This window comes from Octodon degus, unplaced genomic scaffold (assembly GCF_000260255.1).
Source record: "Octodon degus isolate 3935 unplaced genomic scaffold, OctDeg1.0 scaffold00020, whole genome shotgun sequence".
NCBI lineage: Eukaryota > Metazoa > Chordata > Mammalia > Rodentia > Octodontidae > Octodon > Octodon degus.
This window is the reverse complement of record NW_004524596.1, coordinates 15,199,558-15,216,431: the sequence shown is the minus strand read 5'-3', so window position 1 is coordinate 15,216,431 and position 16,874 is coordinate 15,199,558. Positions and strand designations below refer to the sequence as shown.

Below are 16,874 nucleotides of genomic sequence, written 5' to 3'. Positions count from 1 at the left end.
AGCGGGAGCCACATCATTTGCTTTTGATCGCCACAAGGCCCCTGCACAATGACTAGAGCACCTGACCCAAGGGCAGGCCGGCTTAGAACAGGGAAGCCCAGAGGAATCACAGTGGCTCGTTCATTCAGTGGGCGCCGGTGACCAGACTTGAGCTCAGCACATCTGGCATCACGCTTCACGCCAATGGTTCTGCAAAATGCACCTGCCTGGCTGCCCCTCGCTGGGATACAGGCCCCTCACTGTGGTCCTTCCAAGTCTCACCAGGCGACCTTTTTGTAGCACTCAGCCTAAAGCTCTGCATGATCCATCTGGAAGTTGTCAAAGTGACATTTCCAGAAGAGCTATTTTCCCCTACATGCAGATCACTAAGGGTCATCTAAAAATAATTAAACCTGACTTAACAATCTCAATGCTTTGTGCATTCTAATTAAATAAGAATGAAAGAAATCTTAATAGGATTGCAAGTCAGGTCTTTGTGTTCCTGATTCATGCACTGGTCTTAGTTAAAATAAGTTCATAGTGGCTGAGGAACTGTATTTTCTTTTTGGGAAAAAGTGAAACTCAAGACTGAGGCTCCACTTCCCATTTCAAAGCCTTTCCAAATCTTCCCCATCTCTCAAAGTCTGGCTTGAGTACCTTTTCTCCACTGAGAGCCCAAACAGCACCGATTCCCGAGTCTTCTTGGTTTGAGGATCCCGCGCAGAGCATGACTAGCCAGTGCCATGTGCTGGGAAAGTTAGCGGGGCAGAGCCGCCCAACCCCCACTGAGCAACCTTCCACTCGCGAATCGATTTTCTCATTGCTGGTAACTCCTTGCCCAGCACCTGCCTTGGTCAAATGACCAACAGTTATTCTTTAAAACCATGACTACTGGTTATCATAGGAAAAGTCATTTTTTAACAAGTTAAATTCAGGATTTATAAGTTGATGATTCTTAGGGTTCCTTCGGTCAGTAAGTCAAGGTCCTTCCTTGAGGCCACTGTGATTCATTTTAGAAAACGTAGGCTCACATATGGAAAGCAAGGTGTTTTCCTAAGTAGGGGTAGCCTGGGATGGGTGGCACACACTTGCTCTTCCACCTGTGGACTCCTGACAGTGGCCTGAGGAACACATCAGCAACTCTCTGCACAGCAAAGGGAGTTTCTTCTCCTCCCACCCTTAGGTTCTAGTCACCTGAAGCCCCCAAATCCACATAAGCTTGAAGATACTCTGCCCTAAGGGAAAGCCATGATGTCATTCAATACCATCTTTTTGTTTCAAAAGATGCCGCTCAATGAAGGGCCCTACATCTTGATATTTCTACAATGTATAAAGGAAGCTTTCCTGGCACTGAAGACCTCCATTCCCCTCTCACTCATTCACCAAGATGACTTCCGACCGTGGGCTCCCCAAATTCACCACACACAGGGACTCCACACAGTGCCCACCACTGGACTGGACGCCAGTGTGGCTCTCTGTCTGGGCATGCCTCCCACCACCCCCCAGCAGGAGATGTGTCACAGGGGCAGGGAAGTGGCTAAATCCCCACAGCAGAGTGACAAAGCAGTATGACATCAGAGGTCCACTGAAGTGGGGGATCCCAGAGGTCAAACGAAAGAGCAGTGGCCTGACTCTGCCACTAGCCAAGTGTCTGTAGGCAAAAGATTTTAACTTCTCTGAAAACCAGCTTTCTCACTGGTACATAAAGGACAATAAAAGAGATAGTTAAAAAAAAAAAAGAAAACTTCAGCTAAACATTGTGGAACATGTCTGTATAACCTCAACATTCTGGGAGGCTGAGGCAAGAGGATCACAAATCAAGCCTAGTCTGAACAACACAGTAAAACCCTGTCTCAAAATAAAAATAAAGGCGTGGTGATGTAGCTCAGTGCAGTCCCTGACACTAAACCAAAACACATCATCCAACCCTCTACTTCTGACAGTGATCATTTACCAGTATGAGGTCCTATAATAAGGTACCACAGAAGATAAAGATATATAGGATAGGATCCATTTCTCATTAATCTAGAATTATTGCTTTAGTGGAGAAAAGAAGAAAGTTGACCCCACTGCTGAGCCTCTGCTATCATATTTGCTACGGTTTGTGTCTAGATGCCCCCCCAAAGCCTCGGGGTCATGGGGCAGTCACGGGGTGGGCTTTTAGAGCTTGTGACTGATCTATGGTCTAGTGCTTGGATGAAGGGTTTGAGTGCTACACTCACCTTAGGGCAGGCAGCCTGTATACAAATAAGGGACAGAAAGAATCCTGTCTAGTGCTCCCAGCTCTTGTTGCCTTCGTGTCTTCCATCGCCAAGAGCTGTGCCAAGGAAACCCTGCCTTGGAGCCGGCTGGTTACAGACTAAAACTGTGAGCTAAATAAATCTTTCCTTCCTTAATTTTGGGTGTTGGGTATTTTGTTTCAGTAACGAGAGATAAGTGATCAAGACAACATTGGACCCTATATCTATATACACACATAACTCATATGAACCTATACATACTTGCTATTATAACATGCATCAAACACAGGCTGGTCAGCAAGACCAGTTCAGAAAGCACCTGATTCTTCTTCCTAAGTTTCCTGAGGAAAGATGCAAGTATCCCTGAAAGATACGCAGAATGACTTAGAGAGTTCTCGGAAGAGACATATTTGCCTCAGAGATTGGAAGAATAAGAAAAATCCCATTTGATCTGTGTTACTCAACCTGGAACAGGTGCTGTGTGTGGTGGTGGGGTGTGGGGTCAATTAAATTGGAGAGTAATAGATTAAACGAAGGTAATCATTTTCATTTTCACTACAGATTTTCCCCAGGGACTTCGATAAACACATGCACACCGAAACGCTCCAGGAGAAGTCAAGGTTGCAGGGTCCCAGGCTATGGCCCTGCAGTTCATCTGCAGTGTCTCCAGGACCATATTATTGTTTTTAAGAAACTGTGATGTCCCAGGTCTTGCTCATTTCAGCTTCTCCTGCCCCGTCACAGCACTAGGCACATGGGAGAGAAGTAATAAAACAGGTAAAACCTTCGCTGAACGTGCAAATGTATGATTGTTAAATTCTAAATGGAAAGATCAGTATTTGTATTAAAATGGTGGTGAGAGTTTGTGGAAGGGCCAGAGATCACCACTCACACTGTCGTGAGTAAGCTTGTCACTGCTACCTAAAGAAGCCCAATACTACAAATCCATGGCACATCCAGAAGACTCTAAGTTCCCATCTCCAGCACATAAAAAGGATAATAAAAGAAGAGCTCAGTGAGGAGCATGTGTATTTCTTTTTCTTTTAATAAGAATAAGTAATAAATCAGAGGTAAGACTCTGTAATGTCATCAGACTATTTTCATTTCTTTACTGCCACCTTCTGGTCCCCAGAAAACCACATGGCAACTTTGAAACTGCCACCTTGTTTGTATTTCACAGTGGAATGTTAAACACGCGCTTATATCCTTTGCCTCGGATGACATTACATACATCAGAAGCTATTATAGTGTCCTTTATCTTTTTCGTTTGACCTGAAAACAACCTAGAAGTCAGGTGATCTCACTAGAGACAGAAAGGCCGGAGCACAGCAAGGACCAGCCATGCCTGCCGGGTCTTCCAACGCGCAACACTGAGGTTAGCCATCCGGCTTGGTCCGGCCATGTGTACTCCTTTATCCCTCTTGAAGCACAGCCCTGCATGGAAAATCCCAAGACCTTCACAGAGAAGGTGTCCAAACATACCCTGATCTCTCCAAGGGTAAAATCCACTTCACTTTCCAGTCTTTGAGAGACCAACGTGGAGGGTCTGACACTGCAATTTTATGCGACAGCCAAGGACCGTGAGGTCCTGCTATGCTCCCCAAGACAGAGGCCAGGCAGCTTCTCTGCAAACATACCTTGGTCTGGAAGCAGCAGTAGAGTTGGGTTAGGTACGGGTGTTTCCGTGCCAGAGCCAGAATCCTCTTCTCTGTCATCGTGCAGTCCACGTCATCATCTTGAAGGATGACATCCTTCTTTAGGACTTTGACAGCATACACCTCATCTTTGCCCTTGAGTTCTGCCAGCATGACCTGCAATTAACCAACATTGTTCCCATCATCTGCATGCGTTGGGACTCCAAGGAGGAAACACAGGAGCAAACGCCGTGAAAGTTAACCTGATTCCTACCTAGCTCTAATTGTAAATATTATAACCACATTAAAAATGTTTAGGAAAATGACCCATCCTGATAGAATTGTTATTTGTGTATTCTTAATCTTTGGCACAGTGCTCTGGCAAAGAAAAAATTCAGTGTACCCCTGTTTGATGCTTATTCTTATGATCACATGCATTTATTAAACTTGCAACTACAGTGAAGTGAATTCAGACATGTACTTATTTTCCAATAACTGTATTTCTTTGGGGATATGTTATTTGTCTCATCTACTTTTTTTGCTGTCTTATATTATTTCTTAGAAATCTGTACATATGATCCTATTTAGAAACCCATAGGCTACTTCCTGTGAAAGTGGTTGTGGACTAGTATTAACTTGTTTTACCTTTTTATTATTATTTTTTCATCTTGAACAGAATCGTTTATCTTTATATACTTAAATCTGTCTGGTCTTCCTCTGTGGTTTCCTCTACAGCTGTACAGCTAGAAAGCTGACTCCTTCTCCAGAGAGCTAAGTAACAAGCCTACCATTTGATATTTCTTATCATCTCCTATCATTTGAAATCTTGTTCTCTCTTACCTACAAATGCCATAAGCCACTCCTTTTAATTAATTAGCTTCTAAGTATAGCACACCAATGGCAGTTGTTCAAGCTAAAGAGCAGCAACTCAGAAACTTTGTAAAGGAATTCATGATGTTAACCTGAAGACCTCTCATCACCAACACAACGTAGAGGTTCTACACTGGTTCAAACTTTGGGTACAAATTTCCCTACGAAACAACCTAAGTGATCCAGAGTCATCAGTCCATGCAGCCTCAGCGTACGGTAGCCTGGAACTCTTGAGTGTGCTCACTTGATTCATTTTTGAATCTTGCTCAAAATTCAACCACGCCCAACCCACAAGCCTAAGTGATGTGCATAAGCCAGAGGCCTGGGGTCTGTCTGTTATTTAGACAGGCTCCAAAGAATGTGATTGCTTCACCTGTTGACTCTTCAGTAAGCCTCAGCCACCATCCTTCCAGGTGATATCTGGATAAGATAGGACAGGGGAGATGGAGGCCAAGTGGGCCCAGGGCCCTGGGGCTTTCCCAGAGCTCTTCCCTCAGGAGAATGGAAGAATGGACCTGCAGCCAGCCAGCACACTACCCACACGACACGTGAGGCCACATGACCCCACAGCAGCCCTGATCCTCGGAGCAGGGCCTCTCTGATCTTCAGAATCCCAGAGAGCTGACCCTCTTCAATGCCCTGGCCTGGCTTTAAGCAGAGCAAGGGGCAATCAAAGAGTCCGAGCTGCACTGCCAATCAGCTTCCTCTGCTAACTGCACCTTCATCTTTCTGCCCTGAGCTCAGATATTTATCAGCATGGGGGCTGCCCAGCAAGCGCACGGAAAGGCCAGCCCATGCCTGCAGCAGGAAGCAAGGGTGGAGAAGGCCCCGGCCAGGGACCCTCAGCGAAGCCCAGATACAGTTAATGGACTCTTGCTACACACAGAGGATAAGTACAACGTTTAATAAGTGTCAGAAGAATCAGTGAAATAACATTTAACTTTAAAAGTACTACATGGTAAGATTCCCTCCAGATCCTAGCCTCACTGAGGACAGATTCTATAAAGTTTATGCTCAAAATTTTCATCATGAAATAACAGAATTTCAGACCAATCTTTGAAGGAGGGAGGAAAGGTCTTTGTACTGCTATTGACAGTGGTATGCTGAGTACGTTATTTTTTCATACTAAATATATTTTGTCCTAGTTTCCACTATGTATGTAAAATGTAGAGGGATAAATACCCTATTACATACAAGAAATGAGAACCATAGAGGAAGAGATGCCTCATGGAATAGATGTTAAAAAGGAATAAAAATATGTAAGAGAATCTTTTTCATCTATCTGATAGCTTTATAAAGCAACTGCGTCCTAAAGAAAAGACTGTTCCTTGAAGGGGTCTTGAATTCTTAGCTCTCACTCCCTTTTGCGTTGAAGAATGTGAATATACAGGGAGCAAAGCACCTATGTTTTGCTCTTCTCCACACAAGTCTTGGGTATACAGAGCAATATCTTTGTCTACTACTCCCTTAGAGAGAAATTTTCCATTGTGTATTTTGAACTATTTGAATCCACTTCTTTTTAAGTGTTAGGTTCTTCGTATGTATTTTCCAGGGTCTTGCCCTGTAGTTCAGGCTGGTTTTGAAATTACTACATATGGAACTCAGGCTGGCCTCGAACTTGAGGAGATCCTCCTGCCTCAGCCTCCCAAGTAATGGGATTACAGGCATGCACCACCATGCCCTGTTCATCCATCACAAGTTTCTTTAGCTTCTGGTCTGCATCTTATTTTCCAATGATTAGAAAATCCAAAGATATCATTGTGCATAACGGCATGTGGAGGGTCTCCCATCTTCAACTGGCCTTTGTACAGCCAGAGATAGCAGCGTGATGAAGGGCCTGCTACCCCCGGGTCACAGGGATTATCTCCGCTACAAGGTATGGCTTGTCTTTATTATCATGAATTGCAAGGGTGAACCTGTGGCTTGCATGTGCCCAATATCAGGCAGGATCGAACCCCAGAACAGCACCGTGGCGCCGCACGTGGGTCCCCAGCACACACGGAGGGCAGCGTGGTGGGCATCATGGTGGGCAATGGGGCTTGGGGAGGCCTAAGCGTGGAAGCGCTGAAGCGCATGTGCACACGTCCTGCGAGACCCAGCTCCCACCTGCAGCGCTCGGTGAAACGCTCACTGGCTGCACAAAGTCTGCAGAGTGTTTAAAAACCTTCCAAGTGTTCACTCACCTGCAAGGTATCTCACTCGACTGTGGCCCACTGGATGAAAGGGAAAAACTGATTTGAGAAGAGGCAACCTAGTTGGGCGTGGTAATCCCAGCTCTTGGAAGCTAAGGCAAAGTTTGGAAGCAAGCCCAGCCTGGGCAATTAAGTAGTTTAGCAAGACCCCATATTAGGTCAAAAAAACAACAACAAAAACCAGAAGGCTGGGATGTTGCTTAGTGTGAAGGCCACGCCCAACTAGCAATAGAAACAACTCCTACCTGCGTGGGCTAGGTCTGTTTCTTAGGGTTTGTGTCTACACGTCTCCCCAGAGCCTCATGTGGTCATGGGCTTTTTTTTTTTTTCCCAGAGGTGGCTAAACCTAGTAATTGATTCCTAGTGCAATACTAGGACTAAGAGTGCTGGGATTACAGGTGGGTAATTGCTGGATCCGTCCACTGTTCAGAGTGGCACAGCCTTAATCCAGCTGTGGGGGGAAAGGAACCCTTTTCCCACCAATATGGAAATCAGTGTGGAGATTCTTCAAAAGCTGAAACTAGAGGTTTCATTTGACCCAGTGATTCATTTTCTTGCTATCTCCCCAAAAGAGTTAAAAGCACTGCACTACAGCAATGGATGCACACCCCACGTTTATAGCAGCACAATTTGTAATAGCTAAATCTTGGAAACAAACCAAATGCCCATCAGCAGATGAAAAAAGAAAATGTAGGGATATGTATAGTTCTACTTTGCCAAAAAGGATACATTTGAGACATTTATAGGTAAATGGATGCACCTTGAGACCGTACTTCTAAGTGAAATAAATCAGACCCACGTGTTTTTATATCGCATTGTTTCGCTGTGTGAGAAGCCAAAGGAGTAAATAAGGACCAAAGTGGACGACAGACATTGGGAAGGAGGATGAAAATGCTCGAATAGGAAGGGGAGGGGGGGCAAGGAAGGGAAAAATAACAAAGAGCAAATAGAAGGCAAAAATGGAAAGAAACGTCTTGCAAATACAGAGGGGAGGAAGGTTGGATGGAGAGGAGGCGAATGAGGAGAAAAGATGACTCAGGGGCAACTTCCCTTCAGGGAATGTAGTTGTTACATATATCAAAAGCATACCAATAAAATTAACTTAAAAAACAAGGAAGGGAAAGACCAGGCTGAGATGTTCCTCAGTGGCCAAACAGAAGCAGCGACTCCTTGGGCTACAGAAGACAAGCAGGCCCCGCAGCTGCCACGCACCTTGCCGAAGCTGCCTTTGCCCAACACCTTGATGAAGTTGAACTCATCTAGGCCCAGGCGCTTGGCCTGGCCTTGCCGGACTTCACCATTCTCGCCAGGGCTGGCCAGGTGGCCGTCGGTGGACGAGGCACGGTGCTCTTCTCCTCGGTTGTCAAATGACAAGGCCTTCCGGATGTTGTTTTCAAGCTCTTTTAATTCTAGGGCCAACGGGTAACAGACACAGAACCGTGTTAGTGCTCATGCCGTGAACCTTCCTCCCACCCTGCATAGCAACCGACTCAAGGCGGCACCCCAGCCACCCAGGAGCGTGGGCTGTAGCACGGTGGGAAAGGCAAGAGTCCATGCCCGGAGGTGCTCCCTGGCAGCGAACCCCTTCGGACTGCACCAGCCCCCACCCCTGGGCAGCCCCTCCAGTCGGGTGCATAACTCGAGGTGCGGTGCAACAACCCAGCAGCTCGGGAACTCTGTGCAATCACAAAGCACCTGGCCTTCGAGTCCCCTTTGAAGAGCAGAATGGCAGCCAGCCAAGAAAAGCTGTCCCGGTCAAGGCGATGTCAATGTCTCACCAACGGATTCTGAGAGTCTCTACTTGACCTGAAGGTAGGCTTACATGAAATACTTATCTCAAACAGGCTATGGGACCAAACGGCAATGGGCTTTTCATGAATAAAAGAACTGTTTCCCACATGGGGTGACACTGACTTTTTCTATTTGAAGAAACTCTACAGGTGGCCATTCGTTTACCAACACATGTACTCAACTGTGTAGAAATAGGATTAAATAACTGATTGATTGATTGATCAATTTTGTACAGGGTCTTACTACGCAGCTCGGACTCCTAGTGATCCTCCTTATCTCAGCCTCCCCAGTGCTGGGATTGCAGGCATGTGCCACCACTCCTGGTTTAGGTGCTGGTACAGTGTACCCGGGGTTCTGTGGTTGGCACAGCATGCACTATCAGGGATTGAACTCGGGATCTTGAGCTTGCCAGGAGGCAATAGACTGCTAAGCTATTTCCCCAGCCTAGAAATAGGAATCTTGAGTATAAGCTGAGTCTCAAAGATACTCATAACTTGGATTACAGAGAGTATGAGAGACTACTTATCCCTGGAAATTTGAATTGGGTGTGAATGGCCCAATCTCTCGACAGAAAGATTTTAAGCTTCTTTTTCAACAACTGAGGTCTGTAGCAGCCCAGCCGAGGACTCTGGAGAGCTTTTCAGGTATGGAGTGAGCTCCTCTGGGGGTGGGTCAGGGCAGTGGTGTTGGCGGACAGGGGAGAAGAGGCAGCCCCTGCGTCTACAGACACCCCACATACAAATCCAGCTGTGAACGCAGCCTTCACTCAGTCTGGCATTAGTCTTACATAGAGCTAAAATCTGCTACTTAACAGCTTTTGGAAGGCAGAAAGTAGACTTTTGGGACACAAAAGCTTGACGGAATTGTCTGTGTTCGTATAGGGGAGGAAAGAAGAAAAACGGCTCGTTTCCATATGGTGACAGTGCCACACCTCGTGAAAAGGGCTCTCCCGTCTGACAGTGCTTGCAGCCCTGCTGGGACACCCTGGCCCCACTGCATGCTCAGAGACCCCACGAGGCACTGCATCTGCCTGAGTCTGGGTGGCAGGCAGACTGAGCGGGAGTAAGGCCTGCGCACCACGGCGCTTCCCACGTGGGTCTTTTTCCATTTGACTCTGTCTCCTCCAAGCTCCCAGAGGATGTCCCTGCATTGAAATGGAGCATGAAGATGCCCACCCTGGTCCGGGGTCAGACTAACAATTCATGAATGGGTCAGATCTCTTAGGGATGAAGCAAACACACAGAGAATAAATTGAAACAACATAAAGAACAACTGAGACCAATTATTTTGTGGCCTTGGGATTGGGACATGGTCCCTGAAGTTGTTTTCCTCTTTCTGGGGTAAGAAGGGCTGGGCTGCATGGGCTGGTCTCCAGGTGGGACTTGATGGCACTGGCCCTCCTTTACCACAGCCTTGGCACTTGATCTGGAGATAAAGCTTTCAACTGTGGCCTTTGCTTCTTACCCTGTCACCTGGGGCCAGTAACCCAGAATCCCCATGGAGCTAAGAACAGATGTACAAAAGGAGCTACAGAACATCCGGGACCTACAGCACGAGGAGGAGGCTTCTTCTTTCTCCGCAGATGTTTGATGTCAGGGTAGAAGGCTTTACATGTGATAGTCCCTGGTCGGCCCCAGCATTCTTTGTAATATTTCTGTGAAATTATTATTTTTGTATATATTTTGCCTGCAGAACTTACTACTTAAGCATATTTAGACAGAAAAAGACATCCAGAGCTGAGTGGGAGAAGAGGACTGGGCCTGAAGCGTGCTCTGCCTCACTTCTTTCAGTTTCTTTTATAGCTCCATCTTTGTAATCCTACCCACGGACCAGGATAGGAAACGTCCTCTCCCATCCATCTTTCAGTTCAAGCTGATGTCAGCATTTTTTTTTTTTGTTTGTTTTTTTGTTTTTTTTTTTGAGGGGTTGATGGTGTGTGTGTGTGTGTGTGTGTGTGTGTGTGTGTGTGTGTGTGTGAGAAAAGGTCCAGACACTGGGGCTGCTGGTGAGGGGATGAGCTGCACTCCTTTTCTCCCTGCCCCTGAAGTAGGGAGGGGGGCACTTGATGTCACATGAGCTGATACATTGGTGCGCTCTCTCTCTCTCTCTCTCTCTCTCTCTCTCTCTCTCTCTCTCTCTCTCTCTCTCTCATCCTGACCTGGAAGGGACTTAAGGAAAGCACTACCATCTAGTGCCCAGCCCTCTAGACAGCGTTGCAGAGGGAAAGAAGGGTGGGCATGCAAGGACCACTGCCAAGGCCACCCCAACCCCTGGCGGAGCAGCTTCCTGCTCGTTGGTCCTGCCGTTGAAGGGCTCCTGAGGAGAAGGAAGTCTGAGGGTCTCACCCTGGTCACAAGGGGAGGTGGGTGCTGACTTGGATCGGTCATCCTCAGATGGGGAGCTTCCAGAAGCAGGCTGGGGGGACTCGGCACCAGCAACGAGCTAGAGAAGAGGCAGGAAAAGGAGAGTGGCATCAGAAATGAGGGTTGTGCGTTTCCCTGGGGCCAAGGGCAGGAGGGTCCCTGCACGGAGAGCTGTGCAGGATGCTGTGTGTGCCCCTCGCTGGCTGGACGCATGAGAGCAGGTTGAAGGGTTCACCCACCAATGAGAGGGAAGAAAATGAGACAGGTTTGTTCCATTCCCATTCTCTCCAAATACAACTGACCTTTCCATGCAAAGCGTGTCTAACCCCTTCAGGGCAAGCCTCCCTCTGCTCCCCCAGGCAGGCAGATCTCTCACGCAAAGCAACCTGAGGCCAGCCTCCTCTCTACCTCTTTGACACTTACGGCCTTATTCAGCATCTGTGTGTATATGCTGGTGGGGTTCTCTACTCAGGCTGACCACAGTCTCGGAAGGTGAGACCATCCGGCACTGCGCAGTCCCTCGTGATGCGCACACAGTGATATTCCTAATAGGCACTTGACAAATATTTCCTGATGCACTGATATGTGTTGGCAGCTTTGGATGGAAGCTTCCTTTGGACAAAAGTTTCCTGGCTAAGTGAGGACGCATCCACTTCAAGTTACCCTTCAGGGAGCACCTGACCCACAGTGTACATTCACCCTTTCTCAGACAGGGACAGAAGCAAAGCTCCAGCAGGTCTGACACTCCTGCCAGGACCTTCTGACAAGGGGACGTTGCTCCTGTCCTCCGCACCAACTCAAGCTGCCATCTGACTTTTTTCCAACTTTTACATCCAAAGCATCAAAGCAGTAAGACCACCAGGACCGCGATCCCTTAGCTCTTCCTCTTGTCCCTTCCTCGGTTTCTCCACCTTGGCTTCTTCCCACCAGCTTCCCACGGATGCACATCCAGCAGAGGATGGCTTTGCCAGCGCTGAGCCCAAGCAAAGGTAGGAAAGAAGAGAGGCACTCAGTTTTCTTAAATGTTCCACGACAATGAAGGAGTCCATCTATGTTACTTCAACAGGGAGAAAATCTGCCCTTGAGAAGGGCTCTCTCTAGACCTCATATTGTGTCCGTCTAACTTGGTCACCACAGAGCACCTAACCTACTGCTTCAGGAGGCCCCGGTGATTTGGGTACTGGGGTCTGCTTATGGTTCCAGTGCCACAGGCCAGCAGCTGAAGCAGGAGTTCTGCTGGGAGATTTCAGAACTGAGAGGAGACGCCCGACATTCAGGGTGTACGGGCCAGGAAGGGAGGATGCAGGCAGCCCAACTTTCCCATCAAGTGAAAGAGCTCTTCCGGCAACACCAGGGAGAAGACACAAGCAGGTTCTGAAATAAGGAGCCGAGGACATGTAGCGCAGAATTCAGGGAGCCAAGACCACAAGGACCCCTAGCGTCAGATCTGGCTTTGTAGTGCAGCACTTGGAAATGCCTGCTCCTGGGTAGCGAGTACCTGCACACATGAGGACAGCCCACCTGGGCCACAGGGCTCTGGCTGTCGCACACATACATTTTAGAGCCCCTTCCTGTGTGTGCACACACATGCATACGGTGTGTGTGTGTGTGTGTGTGTGTGTGTGTGTGTGTGTTACCAGAGCTAAACTCAGATCCCTGACTTCATTTATTATTTTGTTTTATTTTGAGACAGGATCTCATTGAAGTGTCCAGGCTGACCTCAAACGTGGACTCTTCCTGCCTCAGCCTCCTGCACTGCTGAGAAGACGAGTATGTCCCCCACTGCCAACTTGCTCTTTCAATCCTAGGAGTCAGGTGAAAGAAGAGCCTGGTATAGAGCCTTTAGCTCTATTTTATCTGGGGGCCCTGACTTATCAAACAACACTTGGGCAAACAGCTCTCCTGTGATGTTAGAATAGCACATGGGTAAGACAGGGCTTTGGCCTCTAAAGCGAGGCCCTGATGTACCAAGCAGAGGCTCTCCACAGTATTCCCCAGGCAGCTCAGCACCAGCGGCAGCACAAATCCTGGCCTCTCCTAGGGCAGAAGGTGGCCCCGGCTTGTGTCCATCTAGCCTTGTGACACCATCACCCAAGGGACTCTCAGGCCAGTGACATAGCGGGGGGCAGGCAGGTGTACTGCTCTGTCGCCAGTGTTACATGGCACCTAGATGGAGTCCTACGGGCTTTATCTCAAGCCTTCTGTTTCTCTGGCAAATGTTAACTCAGAAATGTCCTTTTACTGTTGCCCCCTTTTCAGCAGCTGTAGAAGATGTTTCATCTTATTTGCTTGGCCTTCTCCTCTTTCCGTTCCTTTCTACCTCTTTTCTTTTCCTTTATCTCTCTTTATTTCCTTCCTTCCTCCCTCCCTCCCTTCCTTCCTTCCTTCGATCAAATCCAGAAAGCACTTGAGCTACAGCCCTAACCTTTCAGCAGTATTTTGTTTTGCCACAGGGTATTAAACACTTATGATCCTCTTGCTTCAGCCTTCTGGTTATAGGTATACACCAGCGTGCCTGGCTTTTCTTCTCCCAGCCACATGCTGCTTTGGGCCAAACGGCTCAAAGCCAGGGAAACCCAGGGCTCTAACAGTCTCAGTCCAGAGCGCTCAGGAAGCCAGCACAGGGACCCGGCCCACGACAGGTCCAGAAGCGCCACCAAAGAGCCGATTACCTTTTTCCTCCTCTGGCCACTGTTGGTGATTTTGTCCGGAGTGACTCCCAGGTCGGCCAGCACCTTGGCGATCCCTCTGGCGTCCACCCCACAGTTGGGCGCCACGTTGGTCTCACACCGACGGTGAACATTCATTTTGCAGACTGTAAAGAAACACGATCAGATGTTCACGGTCTAACATGTCACTTTGCTTTTAAAACTGCGAAATACATGATACATTTTGGAAAAATGCAAAAAAAAAAAAGTATAAAACCGAAAGCCGCCTTTCATTCCATCCCACAGAACTAAACGCACCCATCAAACCACCTTGTAGAGAAAACCAGGGTTTACCTCTTTCTCTCCAGGCACTCTGAATATATGAAAGAAGGATGAGCACATGAACCTCACGTTTAAGATTCCTCTTGGGGGCAAATACCAACTCAAGAAGAACTTAACTGATTTCTCTGGAAAAAAATTGAGTTAAAGTCTGGATCTAAGCAGGTCCCATGGAGCCAGCCTGCTGGCCCTCACTGCGAGTCACACGTGCAGTGCGCTCCTCAGGAATGGTACGAGGAGCAGCCCCGTACTCTCCCAGAGGGCGGGGGAGACTAACTGTTCTGAAACAGGCTAACGCGTTCTGTGCTGCTTCTTACAGCCTGCCCCAAGGAGAAGGCATGTCGGCCAAGCCTCAGCTGCTGGGTCTTACCAGCTCCTCAGGGACCCAGGGGAAAGGAAACGCCCAACTGCAGAGCAGCCAGCCCTCCTGCTCCTCCTGCGGCCAGGGGATGGCCAGGCGGCCCTGTGAAGGTCACAGCCTCAGACAGGACTGCAGAGCACGCTACTGCTGGACGTGACCCCCATTCTTTGACCCGGTGCATCATGTCCAGCTACTAAGATAAAGCCGCGAGGGACAGGAAAAGGAGAAACATAGTTGAAAAAGACAGAACGTCAGAGCTAGGCGCAGAGACGGCAGGGATGTTGAAATGATCAAACGGGGAATTTAAAACTGGGATTAATCTGCTTGACAAGGCCCCACTGTTAAAGATTTCTACCACTTCTAATAGCACAAACTGAAGACCTCCTCACACATGGGCCCAGGGACAGGCTTGAAGAGCCACAGCACAGCATGTGGTGTCACGCTGCATTATATGCAAGTACTCTTACTTACGTCATAATAATGGCCCCAAAGTATAAAAGTAGTGATACTGGCAATTTTATTCGAGTATACTGTTGTGACTGTTCTATTTGATTATTAGTTATTACTGTTAATCTCCTACTGTGCCTAACTTATAAATTAAACTTTATGACAGGTGTATTTACAGATATGAGAAAGCACAGCATATGTAGAGTTTGGTACTGAGAACCTTCTACAGGGCATCTTGAATATCTCCCATGAGGACATGAGGGGCATTCTGCTGCATATTAATTCCAGACAAAGAAAATTTCAACCAAGAAAAGTAAAAAAAAAAGAAAGAAAGAAAGAAAATTTCAGAGCAAGGGAGCTCATCAGATTTGATGAGAGGCAGTACATAGTGATAAATGGGTCGATTCTCAAGACGGCATTACCCTTAGTGCATACGTATCTAATAGGAGAAGGTTAAGCTGTACTAAGAAAAAATTGGAAAGCACTGATGATTGATTCCTCTTAAAGTTGGAGACTTCAATATGCCTCGAGGTGAGAGAAAGTCAGCAGGTGGAACTTGAACTCGTGTCATGGTGACCCTAGTCCGCAGGACATAATTCCATCTCCTGATTGTTCCACCAACATCAGCAGAGCACGCGTGCTGTCCCAGGTCACGTGGAGGAGCTACCAGATGCACCACACTTCAAACCCTAAAATGCACGTGCAATTTAAGAGAGTAGGAAGATGTGATACTATGGCCTGGCCTGTGCTGTAGCAGGGGACACAGCAACGCTGGTGACACCAGGGTCCCAGCACGGCAGCTTGGGGGCGGTGCTTGGGGGCAGCTGTCCCCCCAGCAGGAGTGGCCCGGAGCCACGCCCACCCCTAAGCTCCAGCTCCTGGGGCTGCTCTGCACCAGGGCTGCACACTACACTGCTCCAACGACCCGGGAATCTGCAAAGGGCAAAGCTATGGAAACGTGAACGGATCGATGGTTAGTTAGCATGGGCTCGGAGGAAGGTGGCCAGGCAGAACACAGGAACTTTAGGGCAGTGACACTATTCTGTGTGACTCTATAATGGCAGATGTATGTCATCATACCTTTGTCCAAACTCATGGATGATAAACACCATGAGAAAGCCTAAGGTACCGAAGGACTCTGGGCGCTAAGTGTGGACACTATGACAACATGCGCATGGCGCTGATGGGGGACGCTGAGGCCAACGAGCCAGCCTGTGCACTCTGGGGGGAGTGGACTCTTGTCAGTTTTACTATGCACCTAAAACCATTCTAAAAAACTCTAGTAAAAAAGATTTAAAATCAAACAAAGCCACCTCCGGAATGAAAGCAGACAGGCTGCTTGTCCCAAACACACGGGCCCCTTACCCTGCTTTGAAGGGCTCAGCTAAGCTGCTGAGTGGAAGATGACGAGGACGCGGGGTGGAGAAGGTGCATCCAGCCAGGGCTGTGACTGAGGACTGTACGAGCACGCTGGAGTGATAACACACCGCAGGCTACAGCACTCCAGAGGAATTCTCCACCCGCTCTTAGCAACAGCTGCCCTCTGCGCCTTGCCTGTTCTTCCGACAGTCCTTGGTAGCCTTCACCCACCTCCCACACTCCTGTAATGATACCTTACGTGGGCTGGGCCCGGCGGTTCACACCAGTGATCCCGCCACTCGGGAGGCTGAGGCAGGAGGGATGCCAAGTTAGAGGCCAACCTGGGCTACACAGCGAGTTCAAGTCCAGCCTAAATTACACAGTGACACACAAATAAACAAACACAAAAAGACACCAACCACTCAGGAGGCTGAGGCAGGATGATCAGAAACTCAAGTTTAGCCTGCACAATTTGGTAAGACCCTGCCTCAAACAAGGTCTGGGAGTGTAGTGCACTGGTAGAGTACTTGCCCAGCACAGTAACAACAACAACAACAACAACAACAACAACAACAGAAGAAGAAGAAGGAGGAGGAGGAGGAGGAGGAGGAAGGAGTAGGAAGGAAGAAGGAGGAGGAGGAAGGAGGAGGA

General features: G+C 48.1%; 1 protein-coding gene across 1 annotated transcript in view; it reads right to left on the bottom strand.

Moving 5' to 3' along the window:
- Positions 1–16,874, bottom strand: part of Prkce (protein kinase C epsilon) — a 503,843-nt gene that overhangs the window by 163,831 nt on the left and 323,138 nt on the right. Inside the window, exons 7-10 of the mRNA XM_012513910.2 lie at positions 13,742–13,884; positions 11,052–11,148; positions 8,128–8,324; positions 3,857–4,030 (exon numbers count right to left, since the gene is read on the bottom strand). Of these exons, the coding sequence (XP_012369364.1) occupies positions 3,857–4,030; positions 8,128–8,324; positions 11,052–11,148; positions 13,742–13,884 (611 nt within the window). The remainder of the gene's footprint in view (positions 1–3,856; positions 4,031–8,127; positions 8,325–11,051; positions 11,149–13,741; positions 13,885–16,874) is intronic.